Genomic DNA, 24111 nt, shown 5'->3' on the forward strand with positions numbered 1-24111 from the left:
TGCTCTGCATGTTAACAAAGGAAACCCACTGAGTTTGAACTGGAAAAACTTCGTCTTCAGTTCTGCTTCCTTTCAGGGCTTGTAAAGAAAGAGCAGACTTCCTTTTCCAGCTTCACTTATTTCTTCTCTTCTTAATCTGAATGTGTTCTAAGACAAAACTCACATTTCATAATAGCCATAGAGCCCTGTTTCCTGAACTTAATGATTTCTAGGTTTTGAATGCAGTAACTGCTGAACTATTTTAATAATCCAAAGTGTAATACTTTCTCTGAGGCTAATAGTCAAAAACTGTATGACCTTTTTTAATGGTACTAGTGATTCTTAAATAGTTTGTATTTTGTACCTTTTTTGGAGACTATTCACAGCTCATTCTGTGTTCATGTGCCATTTTAACCTTAGAGTACAATGTTAAGGCTGGAAACTGATTTTTTTTTAAATTACTTTTTCCCTATGGTATGATTAGCTATATTACTTAATTTTTTTCAGGTCAGGTATAAATGTAAATAAAAGGATAAGAATTCTGGTTTTCTGAACTAGATGTAGAACTTCTTTATAGTTTTGAAAGTAATAAAAATGGTAAAAGAATTTGTATAGCAAAATTTGGTGTGGTAGTTAGAACTGACTTGAACATTGATCTAAGTACCTTGTGGAACACTTCAGTGGAGAAAGATGCGTTACACAAACTGGGAGTATTTCAAATGAGAGGTGCTCTCAAAGCAAAGAAGTGCTACGATACTCAAGGGCACAGTAAAGTATCTAGTGAGTACACTGAACCTGTTGGAGTTTTCCATCTGCGGCCTATGGCTCACAGGGAGCAAGTCATCTATCAGGTCATGCTGCTTTGCTGAGAGCCATAGAAATCCAAATACATCACCATGTGCACATCATAGCACAGGGAATTTTGTAGACTGCTACTTTAATGCAGCCTCCTTAATAAAGCTTGTCTGGACTTAAAAGTAAGGTAGATGAGACTTTCAGTTGTTTGTCATGTAGTAAGCAGTTCAAACATACTTGCCTGCATACAGTGGAGAGCTTCAGAAGTGCAGTTATTAGTGTTATTTTTGAGTTGAGACCAGAGCAAATGGCTTGCAAGCTTGCAACTGATACCAAAGCCTCAGTATTTTGCATAGAAAGAAATTATTCAAGGTCTTTATCAACCAAAGTGAGAAATAAAGACCAGATGTGACATCAGCTGACTGTTTAGACTTTGGTAGCAAACTGAAATGAAGACTAATTAACACTGTTTTAAAACACGAGAAGTTGTTTTGAAGTATGTGTTTTTAAACCCTGGATGCAGCAGCCTTCCAAGATACAAGTCCTTGTTATTTTACCAAGTTTAGACTTACCTCATCTGCTACCCAGTGGCAAGAGGGATCTCTTGTGTTTACACCAGTCTCAAGCTGTGGCAACAGTCAGTATTCTTATTTGTGCCAGTATTGTGGTTATATTTTACATCTGTAGTACTTGTAATCATCTGCAAATGGCCCATTAGCTTTTGTGGTATCCTTCTAGCACTGTTCAATTCAAATCCAACTGGGTTTGCAATGATGTTTGATTTAAAAACAAACAATATGCTTGGGGACAAAAATACCCTCAGGAACTCTGGCGCATTTTGTTTCAGTTACTCCACTTGAGAAATCCTTGACTTTACTGCCACTTGTATGTCCAGTCGTCCTCCTAAAATACTGCTTAAAAGTGGTGCTCTTAAACATCTACTGCAAGGAAACTTACTGAATGCCATCTGTACAAGATTTTAATTTACTAAATTTTTAAACCCTAGGATTTTAAGAACAGATTGGATTCTAGCAAAGTAGTTTGTCTGTGTATTTTTTTGTGGGCTGGGAAAGGCATGTAAGGGGAGTGCATGGTCCATCTTGTGTGCTAATGGAAAATCGACTCACTGTATTTTCTTTCTTACCTCTTCCTTCAGTCTCAAAGATCTAAAAATTTGTTTTGTGGTCTAGTTCCTTTTAGGCATGGCATGGTTTTGGAGGTAGTTTCCAGGGTAGATGCAGGGGTAACTAGACTGCACTATCTTTCAAATCTTAAAAATAAGCTTCTTATTTTATGTAAGAAAAACAACTTCAGAACTGAATTTGGAAAGATTAGATTGGAATTGCCTCAAATCCAATTAAGCCACACTGCATACACGTGCTGGGAATATAAATGCAATTACTGTAAATTTGTACAAACTGATTTGTTGCATTATCTTGCTAATCTAACATACGGTACTTTTTGTGTCCATATATTGCAGACGGCAACTCCAAACTAACATGGCAGTCAGACTGTGTGATGTGGCTTCTCTGCTTAGAAGTGGTTCGTGGGCAGCAGAGCCTTGGACTGGGGTCTGTGGGATTTTTCTTAAATTCTGTAGGCTACTTTTTTACATGCTAATAGTGCTGAGGCCATACCAAACTCTTTAGTCTCCCATTTGGAATGTTAACTCCTTTCTATGTTTTGTTACAGGCTGTAGGTTGTGTCCCTATTCTGTGAGAGCCTAGAGCACACTGGCGTACCATGACAACTTTTTCTATAATATGGTGATCTCCTGTAGAAATTATACTGCAGTGGCTTGCCTTTCTTCCAATGTCAATTAGACTCTAGCTCTAGTACTAATTCAAAATACCAGGTGGATAATTGAAGAGTAGTATTGTACTAAAATGGTTTTGGTATGGTCTGAATACTAAATTGCAGTAACTTTAAAAACCTGTATACTGTGTATTTATGATTACTATTTTAAAAGTATATTTACAAGTCTTATACTAAGAAATTGCTTGAAAACTGTAAATTTATCTCAAACTATTTTTCTGGGTGGAAAATATTTAGTAATTACTGAAGATGTGCTTTGTGTTTTATGAACAGTTATATTCAACCTTATCAATGCAATATGCATTATTTGTAAAACATATTAGTATTGCTTTATTCAGAACAGATGGTTCTATAGCTGAGAAATGCTGCAATTTCAGCACACACAGGCTACTGCAGCTGTTCACTTGAATGTTGGCTTAGGATCTCATCTTGCCACCTGAACATGAAAATAAATGTGCAATTAAATGAGGATTGTTTGTTGTCCTTGATAAATCGTGCTAATTTTGATCAGTGAATGCTTTAAATTTGAGGGGGAAAAAAAAAGGGTGAGGGGAGGGAGGGAATCCTAAAGAGCCTTAGTCAGAGCACAGCATTTGTGGCTCCTAGCTCTGCCAGATACACTAGTGTTTTGAAAAGTAATTTATCTTAATTGGAATCATCTACTTACTCATCTTTTCACCAGACTCGTTTCATCAGTGCCAGGAGCAGGTTACCCCTTGGAGGTTGTCACAAGGGAAGCTGTAGCTCCTCAGGAAAACTAGATCACATTTTTATATTAAATGTTCTTAATGGATGCATCTTCCCTTTTTTTGTGTTGTGCTGAAGTAATCTCTTTGAAAATACTTCTGTATGCAGAACATAAAAATGTGTTCCCAGGAGTGTCTGAATTGTAGTTTAAGACACTCAATTTAGCCCCTGTTATGTTCTTAGGAAACTTAAATTTACACTGAGTACAGTTGATCTAATCAACTGTTCGGGTATGCATTGGTTGCATAGGCTGCTTTGAACAGGACAGTTAGGACGGGTAACCTCCAGAGGTCCTGACACAACGCTGCGATTTTACAGTAGGTTTTCTTGTGTGAGAACTCCTTCTAGGAGTTGAATATGAGGTTGGATTTCAGCGATGGCTGGATTATTTTTTTTTCAGTGGAACTTCATGATGAGTCTTGTTTCTGTGTTGAAACATTTATTACTGGAGAATTAATCTATAAAATTTTTGTTGGATGTTCTCTTATACAGTTGGTCTTGAACAGTGGAGGCTGCCCAAGTCTTGCATATTAGGCTGCCACTAAAAATCCACTGTATTTACCAATGGTTACCATTCAGTGACTAAGATGGCAGAGAGCCCTTTGTATATGTGGTAGCTTGTGGACAAGTAGTGACACTTCTGCAAATGATTGCTGCTGTATCTGCCAGTCATACAGTCAGTTGCTTTGGGGCAAAACAGTGGTTCCAGGAGTGGTGATCACTCCCTTATTTTGATGTCTAAAAGTAAATTAAGTTAAAGTATCAAATTCAACTGTTTTCAGGGTGCAGGGGAGGGAAGATGTGAGAACCAGGAATTGTCAGTTTAATCAAATAAAAACATTTAGAAACCTACTCAATTATCAGTTGTAAGTTAATAGTACTGATTACACTTGCAACAGGCCAATTCTGCTTGGTAACTTCTAGACTAAAAAGGCTGTGATGCCCCTAAATGAAGGGAGTGGGGGAGTATGGAAACTAAGCTTTGAGTATTGTCTTCACTGAGAGGTCCTGGAAGATTTTGGTGACAACTTTATTTGCCTGTAAGTTTTTAAAGTATTGCCTTGACTAACAGTTAAATCCTTCTGTAATAGTGGGGGTTTTGTTGCATATGCAGGCAGTATATGGCCCTGGCAGTACCATTCCTGTGTAGTGATAGGTCTTCTAGATTTTTTTCTGGACTCTCCTAATAGATGGTGAAATAGAAATTTTTATGTTCTTGGTTTTTTATGTTTTTCAGCAGGTAATTGCTGCCATGGAAACGCAACTGTCTAATGGACCAGCTTGCAATAACACAGCCCATGGTTCAAACACCATAAACAATTGCTCATCACCAGTTGATTCTGGGAACACAGAAGACAGCAAGACCAATTTAATAGTCAACTACCTTCCACAGAACATGACACAAGAGGAACTGAAGAGTCTGTTTGGTAGCATTGGTGAGATAGAATCCTGCAAGCTTGTCAGGGACAAAATAACAGGTATGTTGGGATTTTCTGCATCTTTTCATTTTCTAAGCAGTGAGCTGTGAGTTGGTCTTTTGGAATTCTGTTAAATCATGGCATGAAGGCAGAAGAAACCAATGCTGATATTACTATCAGAAGGAACTTAGGTTTATTGTTATCTAGATTCTACACCCGAATATTAAGTGTCTGTATTTGCATTTCATCCAGGTTTATGAGTGTTAAAAATGCTAACAGAGTGTTTAAAATACTGAGCTTTAGAGTCTTTGGAAAGAAGAGTCAGATGTGGAAAAGCAGATACTTCTACAAAGTTTACTTGAGTTTTTATTCTACTCCAATGGAGTTGTGACTTCATTAGCCCTAGTTGATGCAAAACTTTCTTTTAGGGATGCACATAATTAAACTTGTACCTTGGGAAAAAGGCAGATTACCTTACTTTGTAGGTAAAGCCACTTTTGCATTGCAGCGCTTAAGCAATTTTGTTAGGATACACACTTGAATTAATATGTACTGTCTGAGAGTGCACATATGAACAGCAGTGTGATATATTCTAATAGTACTTTATTTTAGCAGCAAGTAGTGCGTAGGTCACATGTATTTAGACAAGTTGTTTAACTTTGAAAGAACTACCAGATGGATGCCTGCACTGTAAAACAAAAATGAAAGGATGCTTGGCAAAGTTCAGTTTGTTTCATGTCCATTTTTCATCTCTAAGCTTGCTCAAATTAAACAACATTGTTGTACCACTATGTCAACATACCATTAGTTTTGTTCAGAAATGTTGACTTTGGTACTTTATTTCCTGGCTTTTTATGTGGAGTCCTCAAATATCCAGCTTTGAAGAACACATCACATCTTTAACCTGGTGCTGGTCTAACATGCTGGTTAGCTTCTGTGTGTTTAAAACTATACCTCTTCGAGGCTGTATGTTCTGTATGCTTCCATTTAAGGGATGGAAGCCGATGCTTTCCTGTTACTGAAAGGTAGTGACAGAACATGGATGTTTTTCTCTCACTAAATAAAAACGTTTTTGTCACTCAGTGTTACCTGAGCAGCAAGTGCAAGTGGCAAGATAAAAGCTTCAGTTGAGGCAGACTGTGTGTGGCTTCAGCCACTACTACACTTTTGTGTTGATGGCTTGGGTATGCTGCAGAGATGTGTTCCCCAACTGTCTACATGAGTAGTGGAGGACAAGGCCTAAAAACCTTCAGGCCTCTTTGGCACCAAACACAGGACTTGTCTTCAGCATGCAGCACATGCTTTCTTCTCTTGTACTGATTACATACTTGCTTCTCTAGTGTGGCAGAAGTTATGCCACATTTTCCCACATTGATGCAGATAATACTGTCATCAGTACAAGGATGATACTTAAACAAGAATCTGTCAGCAAAAAGATACTAAGGTGAATGTTTCCCAAGTGTTTAGTTCATCTACATCTGCACCTGCTGAGAGTGAACAGCATGAGGGAAGTTAGGGATCTTTTCTCCTAAATTTGACCATCTAGTCTGCTGCACAGTGAGACCAACTTCAGCCACAGCCTGTGTACCTTTTTTGAATGATACAAGGTACTTTAACTGCCAGTGCTCATACCTGCATTCTGCTAATACACAGTTAGTGAAAACACTGATATGGCATTGAATAATCACTATCTTTATTGAAAAAGTTTTTTTATGACGTTCTCTGCATGCTGGAGACAGCATTTGTGACCATGTTCAACAGCTGTACTGTTGAATGACTATTGCTTTGCCTTCTCTTTGCATCTGGATGACCAGCACTTCTTCCCATAGTAAGTGGCTTGCTCTGAAGACATTAGGTAATGAAATGGTTAAATCTGTAAAGTACCCTGCTTTGGTGTGCTAGCCTTGGCTACTGAAACCAGTGTTTTTAGTCTTTCTGGGCTGACCAAACCTTAAAGCAGTCTGTGCTCTTTACAGTGAAGAATAGGGAATGTGTTTGGGGATGACAAAGGAACTACACTGGGCTAATGCCACAACTTGCTGTCTTTGTCTGAAGGCTGGTCGATGCAGAAAACTCAGTCTTCTCTGTAGGCAATGACTTCAGTGCTTTGAAACAAAGGGTCTTTTACTTAGCTGTTTCCTGACCTTTTGTTCGGGAGTGGAAAGATATAACTGGTACTTGATCAGTTAGTGAGATGGCTGTTCAAAGTGTTTATCTCTGTCTTGCTAACATAGTTAGCATTCCTTATTGGAGTTGCTTAAGGATTACATGCTTCTCCCAATTAAGAGGCTGCTGCAGGCACACAGAAGTGAGCCTCAAGGTCTCAATGATGGATGTGCAAATTGCCCACATCCTTACATAATGGTTTTAATGTTTTATGTGCTAGAAGCTCATATTGCTGCTACTTAGTGTCAAAAGAACTCTATACTTGGGAATAGAGTGCACCTCAAATACTATGTGCAGTTTTGGGCCCCTCACTGCAAGAAAGACATTGAGGTGCTGCAGCATGTCCAGAGAAGGGCAATGAAGCTGGTGAAGGGTCTGGAGAACAGGTCTTGTGAGGAGTGACTAAGGGAACTGGGGTTGTTTAGTCTGAGGAAGAGGAGGCTGGGAGGAGACCTTATCTCTCTTTACAACCAGAAAGGAGGTTGTGGTGAGGTGGGGGTTGGTCTCTTCTCCCAAGTAACAAGTGATAGGAAAAGAAGAAATAGCTTCAAGTTGCTCCAGGGGAAGTTTGGATTGGACATTAAGAAAAAATTAGGTACTGAAAGAGTGGTCAAACATTGGAACAGGCTGCCCAGGGAAGTGTTGGAGTCACCATCCCTGGAGGTGTTCAAAAAGCATGTAGATGTGGTGCTTAGGGATGTGGCTTAGTGGGCATGGTGGTATTAGGTCAACGGTTGGACTTGATGGTCTTGGAGGTCTATTCTAACTTAATGATTCTATGATTCTAAGACTTAAATGCAGACCTGTTGTCTGAAGGTGTGATGTCTTCTGTATAGCATAAAGTGATGCCTAAGAAGGTTCCTAGACTTAAATTACGTTCTGGTGAGAGTTCCAGGGTTGGAACTACTGGAGACAGAGTTGGCATTTCTACTTTATCAGAGAGCAGCTTCTCAGCTTTGAGACATACATTCAGCTGCCAGCAAAAACATCACATCAGTCTTGTTCAAAAGATTTTAGTATAAATGATATTGAGAAATGCAGTGTCTGACCAAATAACTGCATTGGGAGCAATATTTCTGATTTAAGTAGCTTAGAGCAAGATTACCTTACACTTGTGGATTCTGGGGAGAGAATGCCTTCTAGTTCCAGTCCTGTTCTTGCTCATTTTCAGGTTTTCTAGAGAGCTCTTGAAAAGTAAACTTTTCTTCTCTTTCCATAATTCAAAACAGGGATTGTTATCAAGTTTCTCTGAAGGAAGAGACTTGACATGAATTTCAGAATTATATTGGTTTAATTCCTATGTTAAAACAGTATTTCTAACCTATCTGTCCACATTAGCAGGCAGTGTCAGAGTCCCAGACCATACCCCACTGAAGTGATCCACTAGCAAATGCTAAGAATGAAGAAGCCTACTACATGCTAGATCACCAATGCCATGTGTCAAAATTCAGAGGGATCAAGGATGGCTACTGTCATCTTGACTGAAATACTTGTCAGAGCATCTTTTGGATTTGAACCAAACTCTCACACCCTATTTAATATTCAGTCTGAGTCACATCTGCAACACTGGAGTGCATTTAAGACTGCATTATAGCAGTGCCCCATGCCTTGAAGCTGTCCGCACACTTCAGGATTGAGATGATTGAGCTTGAGGGCCTCCCTGCCTCTGGAAAACCTATTGGTTTCACTTGGAATTCACTTTTCAGTTTCATGTGAGCAGCCTGAAGCCCTGTTTCTGAAGGGATGTTCTAGTAGTTTCAGAAATGCTTTTTCCATAGAGTGGCATTTGTTAAAACAGTCTTGACTGTTTCAACCATGATTATTGTTCCTTGCAGTGTAATGTCAACATGAAGTTTGTGTCCCTTACTGATGTTTATCTGAGGGTTTAGTTGTGAAAGGAGGTAGAGGAGAAAGCTGAACTGCAGAAGGTTCCTGCTGGTCATATCCATGTATGCAGCTCATGGGCACGACTTGCTGTTGAGGCAACATTGGTAGCTGAAGTGAAGCTTACTTGCTCAGCTAATGGAAGAACACTGGAGGTGTTCTCAGCAAGAGTTAGAATAGCTGATTGCTGTTCCGTTGTTTTACTGAAGGTAGAGAAATTAAACCTTGATACTAGCAAAAGTTTTAAAGGGTGCTGAGCATGGGACTTCTTGTGAGAATCTCATCGACAAGAGCAGCATCTGAGAAGTTGGTCATGAAAGTCAATTACCTTTACCTGCTAACCAGAGAATCTGTCTAGAATGAGTCACTGCACCCAGATATTCTGGAGTCTCTGTTAACTCTTGTATGCTTTTGACTGATGCAGATGTATGTAAATACAAGATACAAAAGTACCATATGAACTAATTGTAATTGTACAATAGGTGGGAGATCCTGTTCTTGACAATTCATCATGACTGGGTTTTTATCAGCTGCTTTAGATAGCTGTTTAATTTAGATTCTTAAGTGCTTTTACATATTTAAAAGCAGCTGAAAACATTTTACTTAATCTAATGTTAAGCATGTATAATTATAAAAATTCAGCTAAAAATACTTTAATGTAAGGGAGGAGGCTAAAATGGGATGAAGTCTAATTATCAAACCGCTCCTGTTCAAGCACTGAAAAGCGTGAGCTTTCTGCTCATACAAGACAGACGGATTTAGCAGCTGTTGACAAAATGCAAGGGACAGTAGTAGCTACCACTTAAAAATGAAGACCTACCTTTGTATGGCAAACTGCATTTTCTAGACCTACTTTTCTGAAAATGAATATAGGTTAAAATGGCAATGTGTGGTGGCCTTACAAAAGACTGCGGTTCTTTTTAACACACACTGTCTTTAGTGCAAAGTCAGTTGTACACATGGAAGAGAAATGCTTAGTTTTCATGTTGTCAATCTCCATGATTTCAGGCCTTTGCTTCTTTGTCATTTACCCAGAACTGCGTGCAGAGTTGTTAGCTAAATCGAAACTTTGTGGAATTCAGACTCTCATTTCAGAGAGCAGCTAAAATCAGATGTAATAAATTTCAGAGAATTTCTCAGTTTTCTTGGCTTCAAAGCTCCTGTACTGTTCTCCTATTACAATAATCATATGCTTATAAAATTCACAAGTTATTTTCTCTAAAAGAGAACATGTTTGTTGATAGGACAGTTTTTCTTGTCTTTTCGACAGTGCTTTTGAACTAGTAATAGTGCATATGTGTAGACTTCTTTTGCGGTTTGGCATGCCTGCTTGTTAATACCTAGAAAATGAGGCAGGAAGTGTATAGAGGTCTAGCCTGGAACAGTATTTCACATCCGTGGACTTGTGTAGCTGTGAAGCACTGGTAGTAGACTGTTCCATTTAGTACCAGGTTTCTTTTTGCATTTCTTCCTCCTGTCAAACTTCCTGCTTTCTAAACCTGTAGACAAAGAGAAAATCTGTCAGAACATTCTTACTGATCACTGTTACATAGGCCTGTTTTTCAAACCTGATCCAACTGCCTTACTGTGGAGCTTTCGTGTTGGTTGAAAGCTTGATCCTCTTGCACACCTTTTTGCAAAAATCTGCATTCCCTTTTGGCCTGTGGCTGGCAACCATCACGTTGCAGTGGGGTTTCTTTATGATCAACATTGTAGGCTCTCAGAGTAAAAGTTTTCAGGTTTTATTATGTGACCCTTAAATTTCAGACTTCTACAATCTAGAAATAGTAGAGTGTGGTGGACAGGCATGTAGAGGAAGGGTTACATTTCTTCTTCTGTCCTGTCAACTTTAGTCTTATGGGAATAGGCGTTTCTATCTTGTTTAACTTTGCATATCTCATCCTGCCCTCTGCAGATACTAGTTTCTCAAATACTTTGAAGTGTTGTCCCATTACTGTTTTGCATATAGTGCAGATGTGAAATGCAACACACAATGTGTCTAGAACTATAGTTCTAAAAAAATTGCCTAGAAGTTGAACTCTTCCATAAAATTGTTAATGCAGCTGTAGTAAGTATGCTTGCAACTAAAGCTTGTACAGAAGTCGGTTTTAGTTGTAAATACTGAAATTTCTTCTGCATTTTTCTGTTTCCATTAAAGAACCATGGTAATAGTGCAAAGGTTCTGGGTTGGTCACAGAAGAATACAGAAAATATGTATGATGTTGGACATGTCATCAGAGTTGAGCTTTGTTAACAGCAATAAGTCTAGTGACATTGTCGCAATTCAGTGTTTGCAATGTATACTCATACAGTCAGTGCAGTGTTAGTAGGGACTCTACACTGTCAGATCTTTGGTTATAGAGTACTCTCCTCTAGTGCAGAGTCTGAGGAAACACCTGGTGACAATGTTGAGTTTTAGTCTGCCCAAAGAACTGAGGCTGTGAGATGGAGAAGGATTTTTTTTTTGTGGGATAGGTGCTCTGTCTCAGCAGAATGTGGGTGAAACACTGATCTCTTAGTGATAGCTTTTGTGCTTGCTCTGACTTTTACAGTGTTCTTCTGGTAATCAAGGAAAGGATCTCACGTGTCCTCAGTGGAAGCAGTAGAAACTATGTTGTCTGACTGGCTGCTCGAATCTAGAACATGTGAAACTTGTTAACCTCTATTTCTGTCATACCAAGGCAAAAACTCCTAGCCCGTGTTAGTGTCTGGCAAAAGCAGAGCTTTTTGAACCTTATGCCTTGTCAGTGCTACAGCAAAGCTTCTGACTCTTTCTGTATGTGAACTTTAAGTTTCAGAGTGATCTCATTGTTCAGTTGAGCCTAGGCTGGCAGTTTTTCAGGTCTCTTGTCACTGTTGCTTTGAACAGTGTTAGCTTACTCTTCAGCCCTAAATCTTTCATTTGCCTTAATGTAGGACTAATTCTAGGGCATCTAAAACAGCAATATGGGAAGAAAATATGGTCATATACTTATACTTTAATCTGATACTCTAGACTTGTTGCCACCTTGAAGTACTGTATGTGGAGACGAGGTAGGAGACAAACTAGACAGGCATTTTCCATTTTTTTCCATGTCCCAGAGGAAGCAAGAGAGGACAAATAGCGTACCTATAGAGTTGCTTAGTCTGAAAAGCAACTATCTACAGTGTAGAAAGTTTTAAACATTGCCATGACAAAAAAATTGAAACTTTGAGAAGGGTAGTGCAGTCGGTAGCTGGAATTCCTAGTATTTGCTTGTATAGCACAAGTGCCTTATACAGGGAGGACCACATGAATGAACAGACCACATGAATGAACAAACCACTACAACTTTGCTACTTTGCAAAAGTAGTTTGCTATTTTTGTGAAACTCCACAACTCTTTGTCAGCCTTTACTCCCAATGTGCGTGATGTTTGCAGTCCTATACCACTGTAATCCATGAGATGTTTCTGCAAGGTTCTGAGTGTATTTGGGGTGGGGGAGTAGAGTAGTTTGGCAGCCGAAGGAGGAGCTAGCTGAAGCTGGCTGCTCTTGTGGTAAGCTGAGTCTGTGAGAGGCAGGGGTACTTGCTAGCTTAGTAATGTGCTGAGATAAAGAATGAGTTCTCGCGGCCTGACAATTTCTGATTTGGGCAGGGATGTGGACAAAAGGTGTTGCCTGGCAAACTGTACCTTGCCAGCAGGGTGCCTTAGCAGAACTTGACTAAAATGTGAAATCAAGAATAAAAACCCTATGGGATTGGAAGGAAATTTATATTTATAAATGGTGACTGTTTGATCTCTTCTCAGGAGTAACTTAAGACCTTGAAGCATAGATTTTTCTGGTGATGTGTGTGAAGGGGTGGGTTGTTCTTAACATCAGCTTTTTAATTTTCAAGGTAGTTCATGTTTTGAACTCTGCAGCTGTTAAAATTCAGTCTCTGATGTAGCCCAGGGACTTGGTATGTTGTAGCACAGGGGTAATAATGTAATTTTGAACCTTGTGTGTTTGTTGAAAGAAAGTGCAACAACAGACCATTGGCCTGCTTAACTGGTGGCTGGAGTGCTGTTGTGTTGTCCAGCCTGCAGGAATAATCCTGAAGGAGTTAGGTTTTTCAAACAAGCCCTGTGTCTGGATCCAGACTGCTATTAATGGAGACTTGTCTTAAGCCTGCTAACTGTATCCTGTAGTTACTTTTCTCTGATTCTACATATTGCTATTTATTCAAAAGGATATAGTGGCATTTGCTGTGCTTTTTAATAGTAAACTGCATAATTTATTGCGCTTTGTGTCTCCTGGAAGTGAGTCATGCAAGCAAGTGGAGATGAAGTGACTTGTTTCATCTTATATTACTCAAGATAGCACTTGATTGTCTTTGCATTTCCATTTGCTTTTCACTCTTTTGCAGGTATGACACTGTTTTGACCTTTCAGAAGCTTATAAGCTTTGTTTTTACAAATAAAAAGGTAGAAAAAACCTGTTTGACTAAACCTGCGTAGCCTGTTCCAGGGTTTCAGTTAAGTTGCCTAGTTAGTTCGTACTACTGACATTGTGGAAATAAGCTATTTTTTAAAAATGGTTAAACAGTTTATTTGTCCATATATTAACCTGAATTAAGATCTGATCTCAATATACACCATAAGCAAAGACTTGACATTTTATAACTGGAACTCTTTTTTAAAAGGCTAAATATGATTAGAGACCTCAGTGTAGTGAATCAGAACATTGTCTTTATTAAATCATTGCTTTTCAGCAAGCACTGTGGATTTTGATGGGGATTAGTGCAATATACATTCTTTTGCACTTTTCTGCAGACAAATTAAAACTTTCTCATATCAGTGATTGCAGTAACTTACAAGAAGCCTGTGGAAGCCTTGGGTCTTGCAAATTGGTACTGGTCCTCTAGTGACATGGGATATCTTGTGTGCCTTTAGCAGAGGTAGTGCTCTCTGCTTCAACCTTGGGAGTCCCCAGGTTGCCTATTTGTCATGCTTATTGCTGCTTACTCTTTCGTAGGTGCTTGTAGGTATGTACTGCTGTTACAGCCTAGTGATTCCAGGCCAGCTGTTTGAATAAATACTAATTCTAGTGGAAACTAGTGTGCATTAAGAGACCTCGAATAATGTGAAGTTTTTATAAGTTTCACTGCCTTTCAGTGTAACTGTGCTGTGAGATAAGTGAAAAGTATTTATAATAATCAAGGTGCATTTCAGTGAAGTCTGCCTCTGTTTGGGTAGTAGTGTTACTGACCTGAACACTCTGAAGACCTTGTACTTCAGGGATGTCATATGGATTATAAGGACTTGGGTATCCCTACAGAAAGTGGATGCTTCTCAGCCACCACAAGCAGAGTGGTAACTAGTAAGACTTAAAGCTGCAGATGGTCCTAGCTGGTTGATGGTTAGTCCATTATGTATTGAAGCAGCTGGTGTATTGCATTATAGAAGCAAGACCTTAAATATGTGCAAGGAACTTCACTTATCTTGATGTATTTATACTTACCTTGCTATATGAAAGCACTTCATTTCTACATTTTATTTTCTTTCATCATGATACACTTCAATTGGCAGTTTTTACAATACAGATTCGTCAGACTGACTTCATAGTTTACTGTGCACAACTGCAGGAAAGGATTTATTCTTGTTTCTAAACTGGAGACACATGAATTTAATGGATGGACTGCTTGGTGGATAAGGAAGTGGCTGGATGGTTGTACTCAGAGTCACAGTCAACAGCTCGATTCCCAAGTGGAGACCAGTGATGAGTGATGTTCCTTGAGGGTCGGTATTGAGTCCAGTGCCGTTTAATGTCTTTGGTGACGTGGACTTATGTGCACCCTCAGCAGCTGCAGTGTGGTTAGCACTCTGGAGGGAAGGGATGCCATCCAGAGGGACCTTGACAGTCTGGAGGGGTGGGCCCAGGCCAACCTCATGAAGTTCAACGAGGCTGAGTGCAAGGTGCTGCATCTGGGTCAGGGCAATCCCAAGCACAAATACAGGCTGGGTGGTGAGTGGATTAGAGGGCAGCCCTGCAGAAAAGGAGTTGGGTGTGCTGGTGGATGAAAAACTGAGTATGAGCCAGCAATAAGTGCTTGCAGCCGAGAGCCAACCGTATCCTGGGCTGCATCAAAAGAAGCGTGGCCAGCAGGTTGAGGGCGGTGATTTTTCCCCTCTACCAGGTTCTCATGAGACCCCAACTGGAGCACTGTGTTCAGCTCTGGGGTCCCCAGTGTAAACCAGACATGGACCTGCTCGAGCAGGTCCAGAGGAGGGCCACGAAGATGCTCAGGGGGCTGGAGCACCTCCCCTGTGAGGACAGGCTGAGAGAGTTGGGGTTGTTCAGCCTGGAGGAGAGAAGGCTCTGGGCAGACCTTCTAGCAGCCTTCCAGTACTTAAAGGGGGCCTATGGGAAAGATGGGGAGAGACTCTTGATCAGGGAGTGCAGTGATAGGATGAGGGGTAACGGTTTCAATCTGAAAGAGGGGAGGGTGGTGAGACACTGGCACAGGTTGCCCAGAGAAGCTGTGGCTGCCCCCTCCCTGGCAGTGTTCAAGGCCAGGCTGGATGGGGCTTTGAGCAACGTGATCTAGTGGGAGATGTCCCTGCCCATGGCAGGGGATTTGGAACTAGGTTACCTTTAAACCCAAACCATTCCATGATTGTGTTGTAATACTATACTCTATGGGTTTTTTGCCTTCCTACAGTATGCCAAGTGTGAGTAGAAGTAGGTAGAAAGTTGTAGAAGGCAACAGCAAGCCTCTGGTTTTAGTGATTTAATCCACATGTAAAGGGAAAATAACTGACACAAATACAGCTCAGATCCTGCATTTCATCTTATAATTTCTTTAACAATTTATGTAAATCTGTCAGCTCCCAGAGTTACCAAAGGCACATCCATGTTATCTTCAAGCTTTTCACACTATTGACTAGTTGTTTCTGTTACTTCTGGTTGTATTTATTGTTCTTAGTTGAGATATTTGGAAGAACTGGGTAAAACAGGAGGAGACTTGTAATCTGAATTCATTCCTGTCTTCTGAGTTTCTGATCTATTGAAGATGAAAACTTCTGGTTTTCTCCTGGTCTTTCTGGTACCTATGGCACCATGCAGGTTAAGCCTCAGCCTTTTTTGAAGTTCATTTGAAGCCTAATATTGCTGCACAATGATTATGAATGCTTGCATCTATAGCAAGGTGCACTGATTATCCCCACCCCTCCTCTTTTTTTGTAAGTTAAAAAAAGCTTTCTTCCAGAAGAATTTTTCTGTGTTCCTATAAGCATTACTTTGTGGAGACGTATTTCAGTTTCAAATAATGAAAATGTCAGCTTTTTTCAGCATATCCTTTTTCTGTGTGTATTCACCAACTGTAATGAGAAATGGCTAGTTTTCTACTATTCAGTATTGCAGATTAGTAGTTGTTCTTGTTTAACTACATCAGTTAAAACTGAAAGAAAAATATTCCTCTTTGACTTGCAAGGACATATTTTTTGACTGGACAGTTAACTGTTATGCTGGGGGAAGAATTTATCTTTTGCCAACAGTTTGTCATTTTTTTACTGTCATTCAATCATCAGTAAAGGCCAGGAAAAAAGTGGTTGAATGCAACACTGCAAGTTAACTTTTGCAGTATGTGCCCTAGGGGTGAAAAATAGTTTTCCAACTTTTGATCATGTCACATTTCAGGATGTCTCTCAAAACTGAGATTAAGTAGCAGGTAGAGTCTAAAAGAAAAACAAAACTCCAACAATAGTATGTGTTAATGTGAAGTTTGGGAAGAGAACTTACATTCAAGTGTCATGTGAATTTTTTACTTGGATGCACAAATTACTACAGGATTCTAAACACCTTGGCAGTAGAACAAAATTCTTTATCCACTTGCTTATATTTAAGGTGACTGGGTGGTACAAAAGAATACTTAACGCTGCTGGCCATGTTACTGAAAAGGAGGAAATCAACTGCAAAAGACAAAACTCAGCTGCATAAAACACGTTACTACTAACAGTGGTAAAAATTAAAGAGTAAAGCCAGCTTTCAGAGAAGTAACTGATTTAGCAAATTCCATAGTATACTTTCACCTTAGCCTAGTAAGGAGCTTCTGCTTGAAATATGACCAGCTAGTTTGTATGAAAGCATTCTCCCTATGTCAGTCATTGATTTCAAGCAGTACATAGTTGTCAAGAGTTATGTTTGAACAAGAGAGGCTGTTAGCAGCAAGACTATCAGTGTTCAGCCTCCTGTAGTGTCTGTCCATAAGCAAATACCCTGTTACTTTTGTGAAAGTGTACACTTTTCCACACAGTCCCTCCTTCCAACTTTGTGTTTTGGGGTTGAGATTTATTTGGACATGTTGTATCTGTTAGTAGCCCTCAGTTAATGTCTCTTTTGGCTTACCGAACATCTTCGATCAGGTTCATGTAAATCTTAGCATCCTCAATACCCCGTACCTGTGACTTTCCCTGCCTGCTGTGGGGAAGAAACAGAGCTGCACCCTCTTTTTTTTTGTAACTGACATAACATGCTTGTGTTAAAGCAGCAGATGATGATGCTCCTCACATGTGAAGAACCATGCAACACAAGGCAAGAGGATGGCATTAAATTGGTAAAAAGGTGGAGTTGAACCTGGCTGAGATGAAACTTCAGGTTTCTCTTCCTGAAAACTTCTGATTTTTATGATAACTTACAGCTCTAATAGCTGTTTAATTACAGACATAGTCTTACTGTATGGCAGCATAAACTGTTAAATACTTTGATCAGTGTTTGATCCCTTTCATTCAGTCTTCAACTTCCATTTTTACAGATTCAGAGTAATAGCTGAGAAACTGGGTTTGGGAGAAAGAGATCAAAGTATCAAATATTGAAAGCTAGGAGTGATTGTGGTTTACAGGTGTTTTCTTGTAAGCTGCCTAGCTTGCTAGCTCAGTGGTGTATGGGTTACGAGTATTCAGTAAGTAGAATCTGTCTACTGGAACTAGAAGCAAACTGCGGTTAAATTGGGGATTGCTTAGTGGCTTATGCAGTTTCCTTTATTTTGCTGAAACTGTTTTTAAAATGCAGTCCAAGCCTTAATGAAAACTTCAAAGGACTGAAACTTGAATGATAATTTATGTTGAAAGTAAATGAGAAGAAACCAACACTGGTATTCTGTTCTTATTCCTTTAGCCCTTCTTGTTAGAGAGACTATAGCTATGTGTACGTAGTTTTAGGTACAGTTCTACAGTTAACTGAATTGCATATCTAGGTGTATGCTTCTAGCCTTATTCAGTGTCAATAATACTGTGGTATTTCTTGGTGGCTTAAATCAGATGCAGTTGACAATGGTAACTTATGAAGATGCAGTAACTTTTGAATAAGATCTGGTACCAGCTGAGTGATCTCCCTGTCTTGGCACATGAGTGTTCTGTGGCCTTGTCTTTCAGGAGGATCACCCTGGTTTATGCATTGCGATGTCTTGACTTGCAAATCCAAATGAACAGAAGGTTTGAGTGTTTCTTACTCCTATATCTGAAACTCTTTATCAAACTTTTCATGCTCCTGCCGTTGGACTACAGGCCAGAAGTGCTGTTGATCTTTCCTGTGGCCACACTGGCTTGCCTTCAGGACATTGTAGGCTGAGACTACTTGCAGGTTTTATGTTCATCTTAACGTGATGTGATGTCTTTTATGCAATGCTACTTCTACTTTTGTGTGCCGGTCAGGGAATGCATATCTGCTCTGAAATTTTAGTAGACTTGTGAAAAATTATGTGGGTCCATGAGATGAATTCAAATGAGAAGCTTTGTATGTAGGCTTGTAATGTTGAACTGTATGTTTATTTTAACAGCATTCATCCACTAGTGTGTGCAACTTCAGGAGTGATGAAAGGCAGAATAAAGCCTAATGTCAAGTTGCTGTGCACTTGGTTCTGTTCACAAAGATATGAAGCTGACTTGTTCTTACAGTGCTCTAGTGTATCTTTACCAATTAACTTCATAGAAACAGAAATTTACAGCTTTAAAAAAGTTATGCTTAATTGATTGAAAATAGTGTTTGATGTAAACTGAACACTTACATGGTTGGTGGCAGGAAATTTATTAATATTCACTAGAAAATGGACTATTCTCTTTCAATCAGCCAGCAGATCTTCAAGGAGTAAAGCACTGAAGGCAGCACATGTAGCTGAAGTTAAATTATAATAAAAAAAGTCCTCAGTCTGCTAGAAATCTTAAGGTTTCTTCTGTAGACTTAGACACTGAGTTTCAGCTTCTGGATGTTATTACTTAACCTCAGAAGTATGTTCTTTAGTGTCATATATTGATGCAAATTTTATGTAATTTTTTGGAAGATAGGCTTTTTTAGCATTTCTTCTATGTGATATTGTAGTTCTTGCTGGTTATATTCCTTTAATTACTCTGCAGTAAAATCTCTTGCAGAAGCTGAAATGGCCTGAAATGTCTGAAACATCACTATACTGAAATCAGTGACTATTGTAGAAAGATCCTTTTTTTGTTGTTTTTTTCAAAGCCTGCTTATCTTTAAAATTTTTGATTGCCCTCTGTGAAACGTAATGTGTGAATATGTATTGCTGTTGAGATTTTCCATTTTCCAGAGTATGATTAGTGTGCGCTTGTGGTAAATTTTTGTACTAGACAATGAAACTAGTTTTGTAGCTTAACGTTGTGTATTGTTTTTCAGACATATTATTAACCACATGTAAGTGTTCTTCTGTTGTTTTTTGCTTTTTATCTAATACGTGTATCAAGGTGATAAATTGAAATTGATAGTTTTGGGTTCTTCTAAGAATTAGCATTGATAGCACTGAATTAGTGGGGCTACGTTTCTTTCTTTTATCTGTTGAGGTCAGTAAGTGGAGGAGGACCTCTGCTCCTTAAAATGAACCAATTTGTTTCATGTAATTCATTCAGTCCTACCTTACAAGAAGTTTAGTACACAAACTGAAAAGGTTATGAGAGCTTAGCTGATTGTATATTTGTTTGGATCTATTTTTTTTTGTGGAAAAAGCAATTGCCTGACACTGTCTATTCTGTTTGGTCTGCAGACCTTACAGGAATGTTTAAGAATTTCAGACAAGGTGCAGGATTATCTGGGTACTCTGGTAATTTAATAAACATTTACTTCCAAGAGGTAGTGTGCTCAAGCCCTTGCATTGGGTATTTGAGAGCTCTGATGGGAAACAGCAGCCAAGGACTCCCTCGTGTGGTGGGTGTGTCAAGCTTTCAAAGGCCTCTTGCTGCATTCTTACAAGGAGAAAAGGAGAGTATTTTGATTCACACGAGTAGAGAGAGCATGTTGAAATAATGCAAGTAGTTGACCCGGGAAGACAAGCAGCAATAGAAGCTCTTCTATTACCAAGGTTGCTGGGTTTTCAGCACCTGTTAATCATCTATTGAGTGTTGTTATGTAGGTAGATGATGTTAATCATCTAGCTAATAATCATAATAATACCATTGTATACTAATGGAGCAGTGCTGGAAAAAAATACCGGCTGTGTGCTCAAGCAAAGATAGTGCTGCAGTATTGGCTCTGGATATTGCCTGGGAAGACAGGCTTCTCACAATAAGGCCTGTAGGAAAATTATCTTCAGCAGTAGCTATTTAGAGAGGAGAATCTTGAGGACACAAATTCAGTGGACAGCTAGACAGCGGGAGACTTCAAGAGCAAAAGATAAGTAGGCTTAATACTGGCCAGAAATTTATGGGGTCAGACTTCATGTTTCTGCCCAAAAAAACATCTGGAGAAGACCTAGTAAATTACCAAGGTGCTTTAAGCAGTCATGAAATAAAACTGCCATGCTAATCAGCTGTTCTCTAATCATGATGTTACACAGAAAACAAGATGCATTTTTTTCAGGAGTGATAATGTTGCAAGACTACTGAAAATCCAGCACTTGAGTTCACTGTGCATTTGTAACCTCGCAGGGACTTTTCCTGTGTAATTCAGCTCTGACAGTATTTCTGAAGTAGTTGTTGAAAGGACTGACTTAACAGATAGTAAGTTAAAGCTCATATTTGCCTGCCTTTCTTTTAAGGTGTAACAAGTTGTAAATGACACTTCGAGCACTTTCAGGCAAACTACTGTTAACAGGACTGCGTAGTTCAGATGCCTGAACTCTGTTACTATGCATCCAGCCCAGTGGCATTGAGTAAAGAGCTGTTGAAGATGCTGCCTTTGGTGCTTGTGTCTGAAAATAGTATTTCTTGGTTCTGAGGTGCCTACAGGCTTTAGAGAATGTTCCTCCTGAAACTGAGTGGTAGCTCATAGGGTGAAAACATACCAGAAGCATTTTACAGGAATTCTGCCCTCCAATGTTTGTTGCAAAAGTGTCATCCTCTGGCCACTGCAGAAGAGAGCAGCTACACAGACATTCCTGCATATTTGTCTAGCTACAGAAGTTTTTTATTGTTACATGCTGTAGTCCTACTCTTTAGCTTCCTTTCACCTGTTTTCCAGGTTTATAAGTATAGTAGTCAAAGGGAGAGGGTCTCTAACTTGGCCTTCAAGGGGACTATCTGATCTGAAGGCTCTTGTCCTTTCTCTGGGCTTTCCAGGGAGGTTGAGAGAAGAGGCTGTAAAACATCCTAATTGCTGGGCGTTTGTGGTTGGGCTAAATGTCCCAGTTCAGCTTTTTGTGTAACTCCTTAACGTAACAGTAGAATCTTAATGCAGGTTTGTTGGAAAGAAGAAAATGCAGTTGGTAGGGGTAGATAACTTAGTTTGGAATGTCTTTCAGTTTTTCTTATGCTCCTATGTTCAATGAAGCTGAATTACTGTTTGAAAGTAAGTTCTGGATTTCCCAGAGAAACAGGAAGCTTAGATGCAGTAAAAATTGAGAAGAGCAAACTACTAAGAGATGATAACTATGTATAGATTATCTAAGGAGAGCAAAGCCTTTGTCATGTTATCCTGCACTGGTCCTTAACTGTTCATTACTATATGCAGGTACTACCCGTAGTCCAGTTGAGGCATAAATTGCTACCTTGGACAGGCGATTGTCACTAGCAGTCCAGCCCTTAAAACTGAATAGACAGATAATAGTGGGAAGACACCACGAGCTTTTAGAGTGCAAACACTTCACCTGAATCTAGAAAGAGTTGTGACTCATTATAATCAGAATATATGATCTCTAAATTGATACCAAAGTAGAGGGGTGTGTATGCAACTGAGAATGGCAGCAGACACTGCAAGAAACAAGTGATGTCAGGTTCCCTGTTCAAATGAGGAAGATGGCCTGTATTTGCTGTGGAAGTGGACTTCAAATGAAACCTTTGGACTACAGCAACCAGAAGGAAATTAGGTTACCTGTTGCTCCACACTCTTACTTGATAATGTCTATTAATTGTCATGTCTAGAGAAATCTCTATTCTTATGTGATAGGTCTCACTAGCTAGTCTCCCAATGCTGAACTGTGGGATGCCTCAGAACACCTAGGCTGTTTTCATGCATGAATGCTTCGCCAGCAGAGGACTTTTCCAGGTAGTAAGGTGCATCAGTATTCAGACAGCTTTAGTACTTTTTCGTTCTTTCGTGTCACCCACTGTCTTGCCTAGTTCTCCGTTATGAATAAATTGGGTAATAACAGGGCAACAGGAAAAATTGCCTTGTCACTAGATCTCTTATTCCTCCCCAGTTCATGAGAGCTTTGCCTAAGTAGTTAATGGTGATCAAGTGAGCTGGGTTGTAATTGCTTCTGAGCATTCAGTAATTCCACAGTAAGCTCTTCTAGATGGTGCAAATATCTGAGCCTTATGGAAATGTACCGTACAGTGTAGTGACACATTTTTATCCCACAATCTCTCTGAACCTTAAGGAAAAACTAGACTTATTTGGGTTTTGCTAAACAACTAGTTAAGCAACTTGATATTTTTGATAATTTTTCACTTGTTACACCTCCAGTAGTCCAACCTAAGTCATCTTTATGGTTTTTACTTCTAACATTCAGTTCTTGCAACAGGACTCTGCTATAATTGGTCTACTTAAAAATGTTGAAGCAGTTGCTGGAAATAACGGAGTCCTTTTCATGTAAGTAGAGTTCTAGAGTGAGGTTGTTCCTATTCAGAAAGGTGAACATTTTTGTGGTCACAAGGAGGAAAATGTTGTTTTACCAGGTCTATTAAAAGGACACTATTCTGCTTTAAGGAATATTGCTATTTTTGAAAGCAAAGCATTAAGAATGGACAACAGGTGTCATTCCCGTCATGCCTACTTTGCATGACCACTTCCTCTGTGGACAGCATCCATTTGGGACTTTCTGTGTTGTATAGCAGAGGATTTTCTTTGGGCTTTTACAGCTGTGAAATATTTAAATAGGCTTTGTTTATAGTAAGCAAGTAAACACTTGTAAAAACTTGAGCAGGATGGAACTAGTTTATTTATGATTCTTCCTCTAAGTATTGCAAATTAAAGCCTGTGCATTTTTAAAGCAAAAAAAGTGACATTTTCAAGACACAGTAGTAAATTCAGGAGCACCTTCCTACTTGTTTATTTCCCTCTTCCAACTTGAAACTTTTTTGTTCCTTTGCTAACTGGTGCCTGTGAAGTCTGTCTACTTTTCTTGCCTAAATACTGAATCATTGTATTCTTTAATGTTAATTACTTTGACTACGCTTTTGTAGTGTGCACATGGATCTCCACTCAGTCTCTTGAGCAGTCCTTTCAAAGGATAAATTAAATTGTTCAAATTAATAAACTTGAATAAATTAAATTGTTCAAAATTACTTTTTTGCCACTCTGCTCTCAAAATCCATTCTGTATATTGACTGTAATACCAAAAAGTAACTTGGCAGTATCTGAGAAATTACTCTTTAATTTGCATCATCATCATCATATGTGGTGGTCAAGTGATATTTCTTGAAGCTTATAAACTTGAAACATAAATAGAACAGTTTCCCGTATTAAAGTGAGTAGCATAGTGCTTTCCAGTTCACATTTTCTTGTAGGCCATGTACTTCCAGGCTGAACACTTGTTGGTGACCCACTTCATGTTGGATGTAGCATGCCTAGGTTCCAAGAGATGCCTGGCCACTTATGTTTGAATTTGGCTTTGTTGCAGCTTTTAGTTACATAAAACATAAAATGTAATTAATGAATACAAACTTTCAAATCATAGCCTTTGCTGTCTTAAAGGCATGTGAGATGTGCTTCTGGTATGTGGGTTTTGGTTTTTTATCAGATCTTGTTGAAGCAAAATTCAAGTCAAATTGCTTTTCTTCGTTTCCTCATTCTTTGCAGATCACTGTCATTTTGACTTTTCCTACTTCACATAATTTCTTCTTTTACCAGCTTTTGTTTTATTCTACACCACATTCTGTAATATTCATAGTGTCCCAAGCATAAAATCTAGTACAAAGCGTACA

The 24111-nt window shown here is 39.2% G+C and overlaps 1 protein-coding gene across 7 annotated transcripts in view; it reads left to right on the plus strand.

The window, feature by feature from the left end:
• Positions 1–726: 726 nt before the first annotated feature.
• ELAVL2 (ELAV like RNA binding protein 2) overlaps positions 727–24111 on the plus strand; it is a 54830-nt gene continuing 31445 nt past the window's right edge. For 3 of the 7 annotated variants that reach the window (XM_086480409.1, XM_086480412.1, XM_086480413.1), the window contains exons 1-2: positions 2274–2345; positions 4574–4814. In XM_086480409.1, the coding sequence (XP_086336535.1) occupies positions 2274–2345; positions 4574–4814 (313 nt within the window). Of the gene's footprint in view, positions 774–2239; positions 2346–4573; positions 4815–24111 lie in introns of those variants that run through there. The other 4 variants (XM_086480410.1, XM_086480411.1, XM_086480414.1 and 1 more) reach the window with 3 other exon arrangements.

Source organism: Leptosomus discolor, chromosome Z, assembly GCF_034619465.1.
Source record: "Leptosomus discolor isolate bLepDis1 chromosome Z, bLepDis1.hap2, whole genome shotgun sequence".
NCBI classification, from domain to species: Eukaryota; Metazoa; Chordata; class Aves; order Leptosomiformes; family Leptosomidae; genus Leptosomus; species Leptosomus discolor.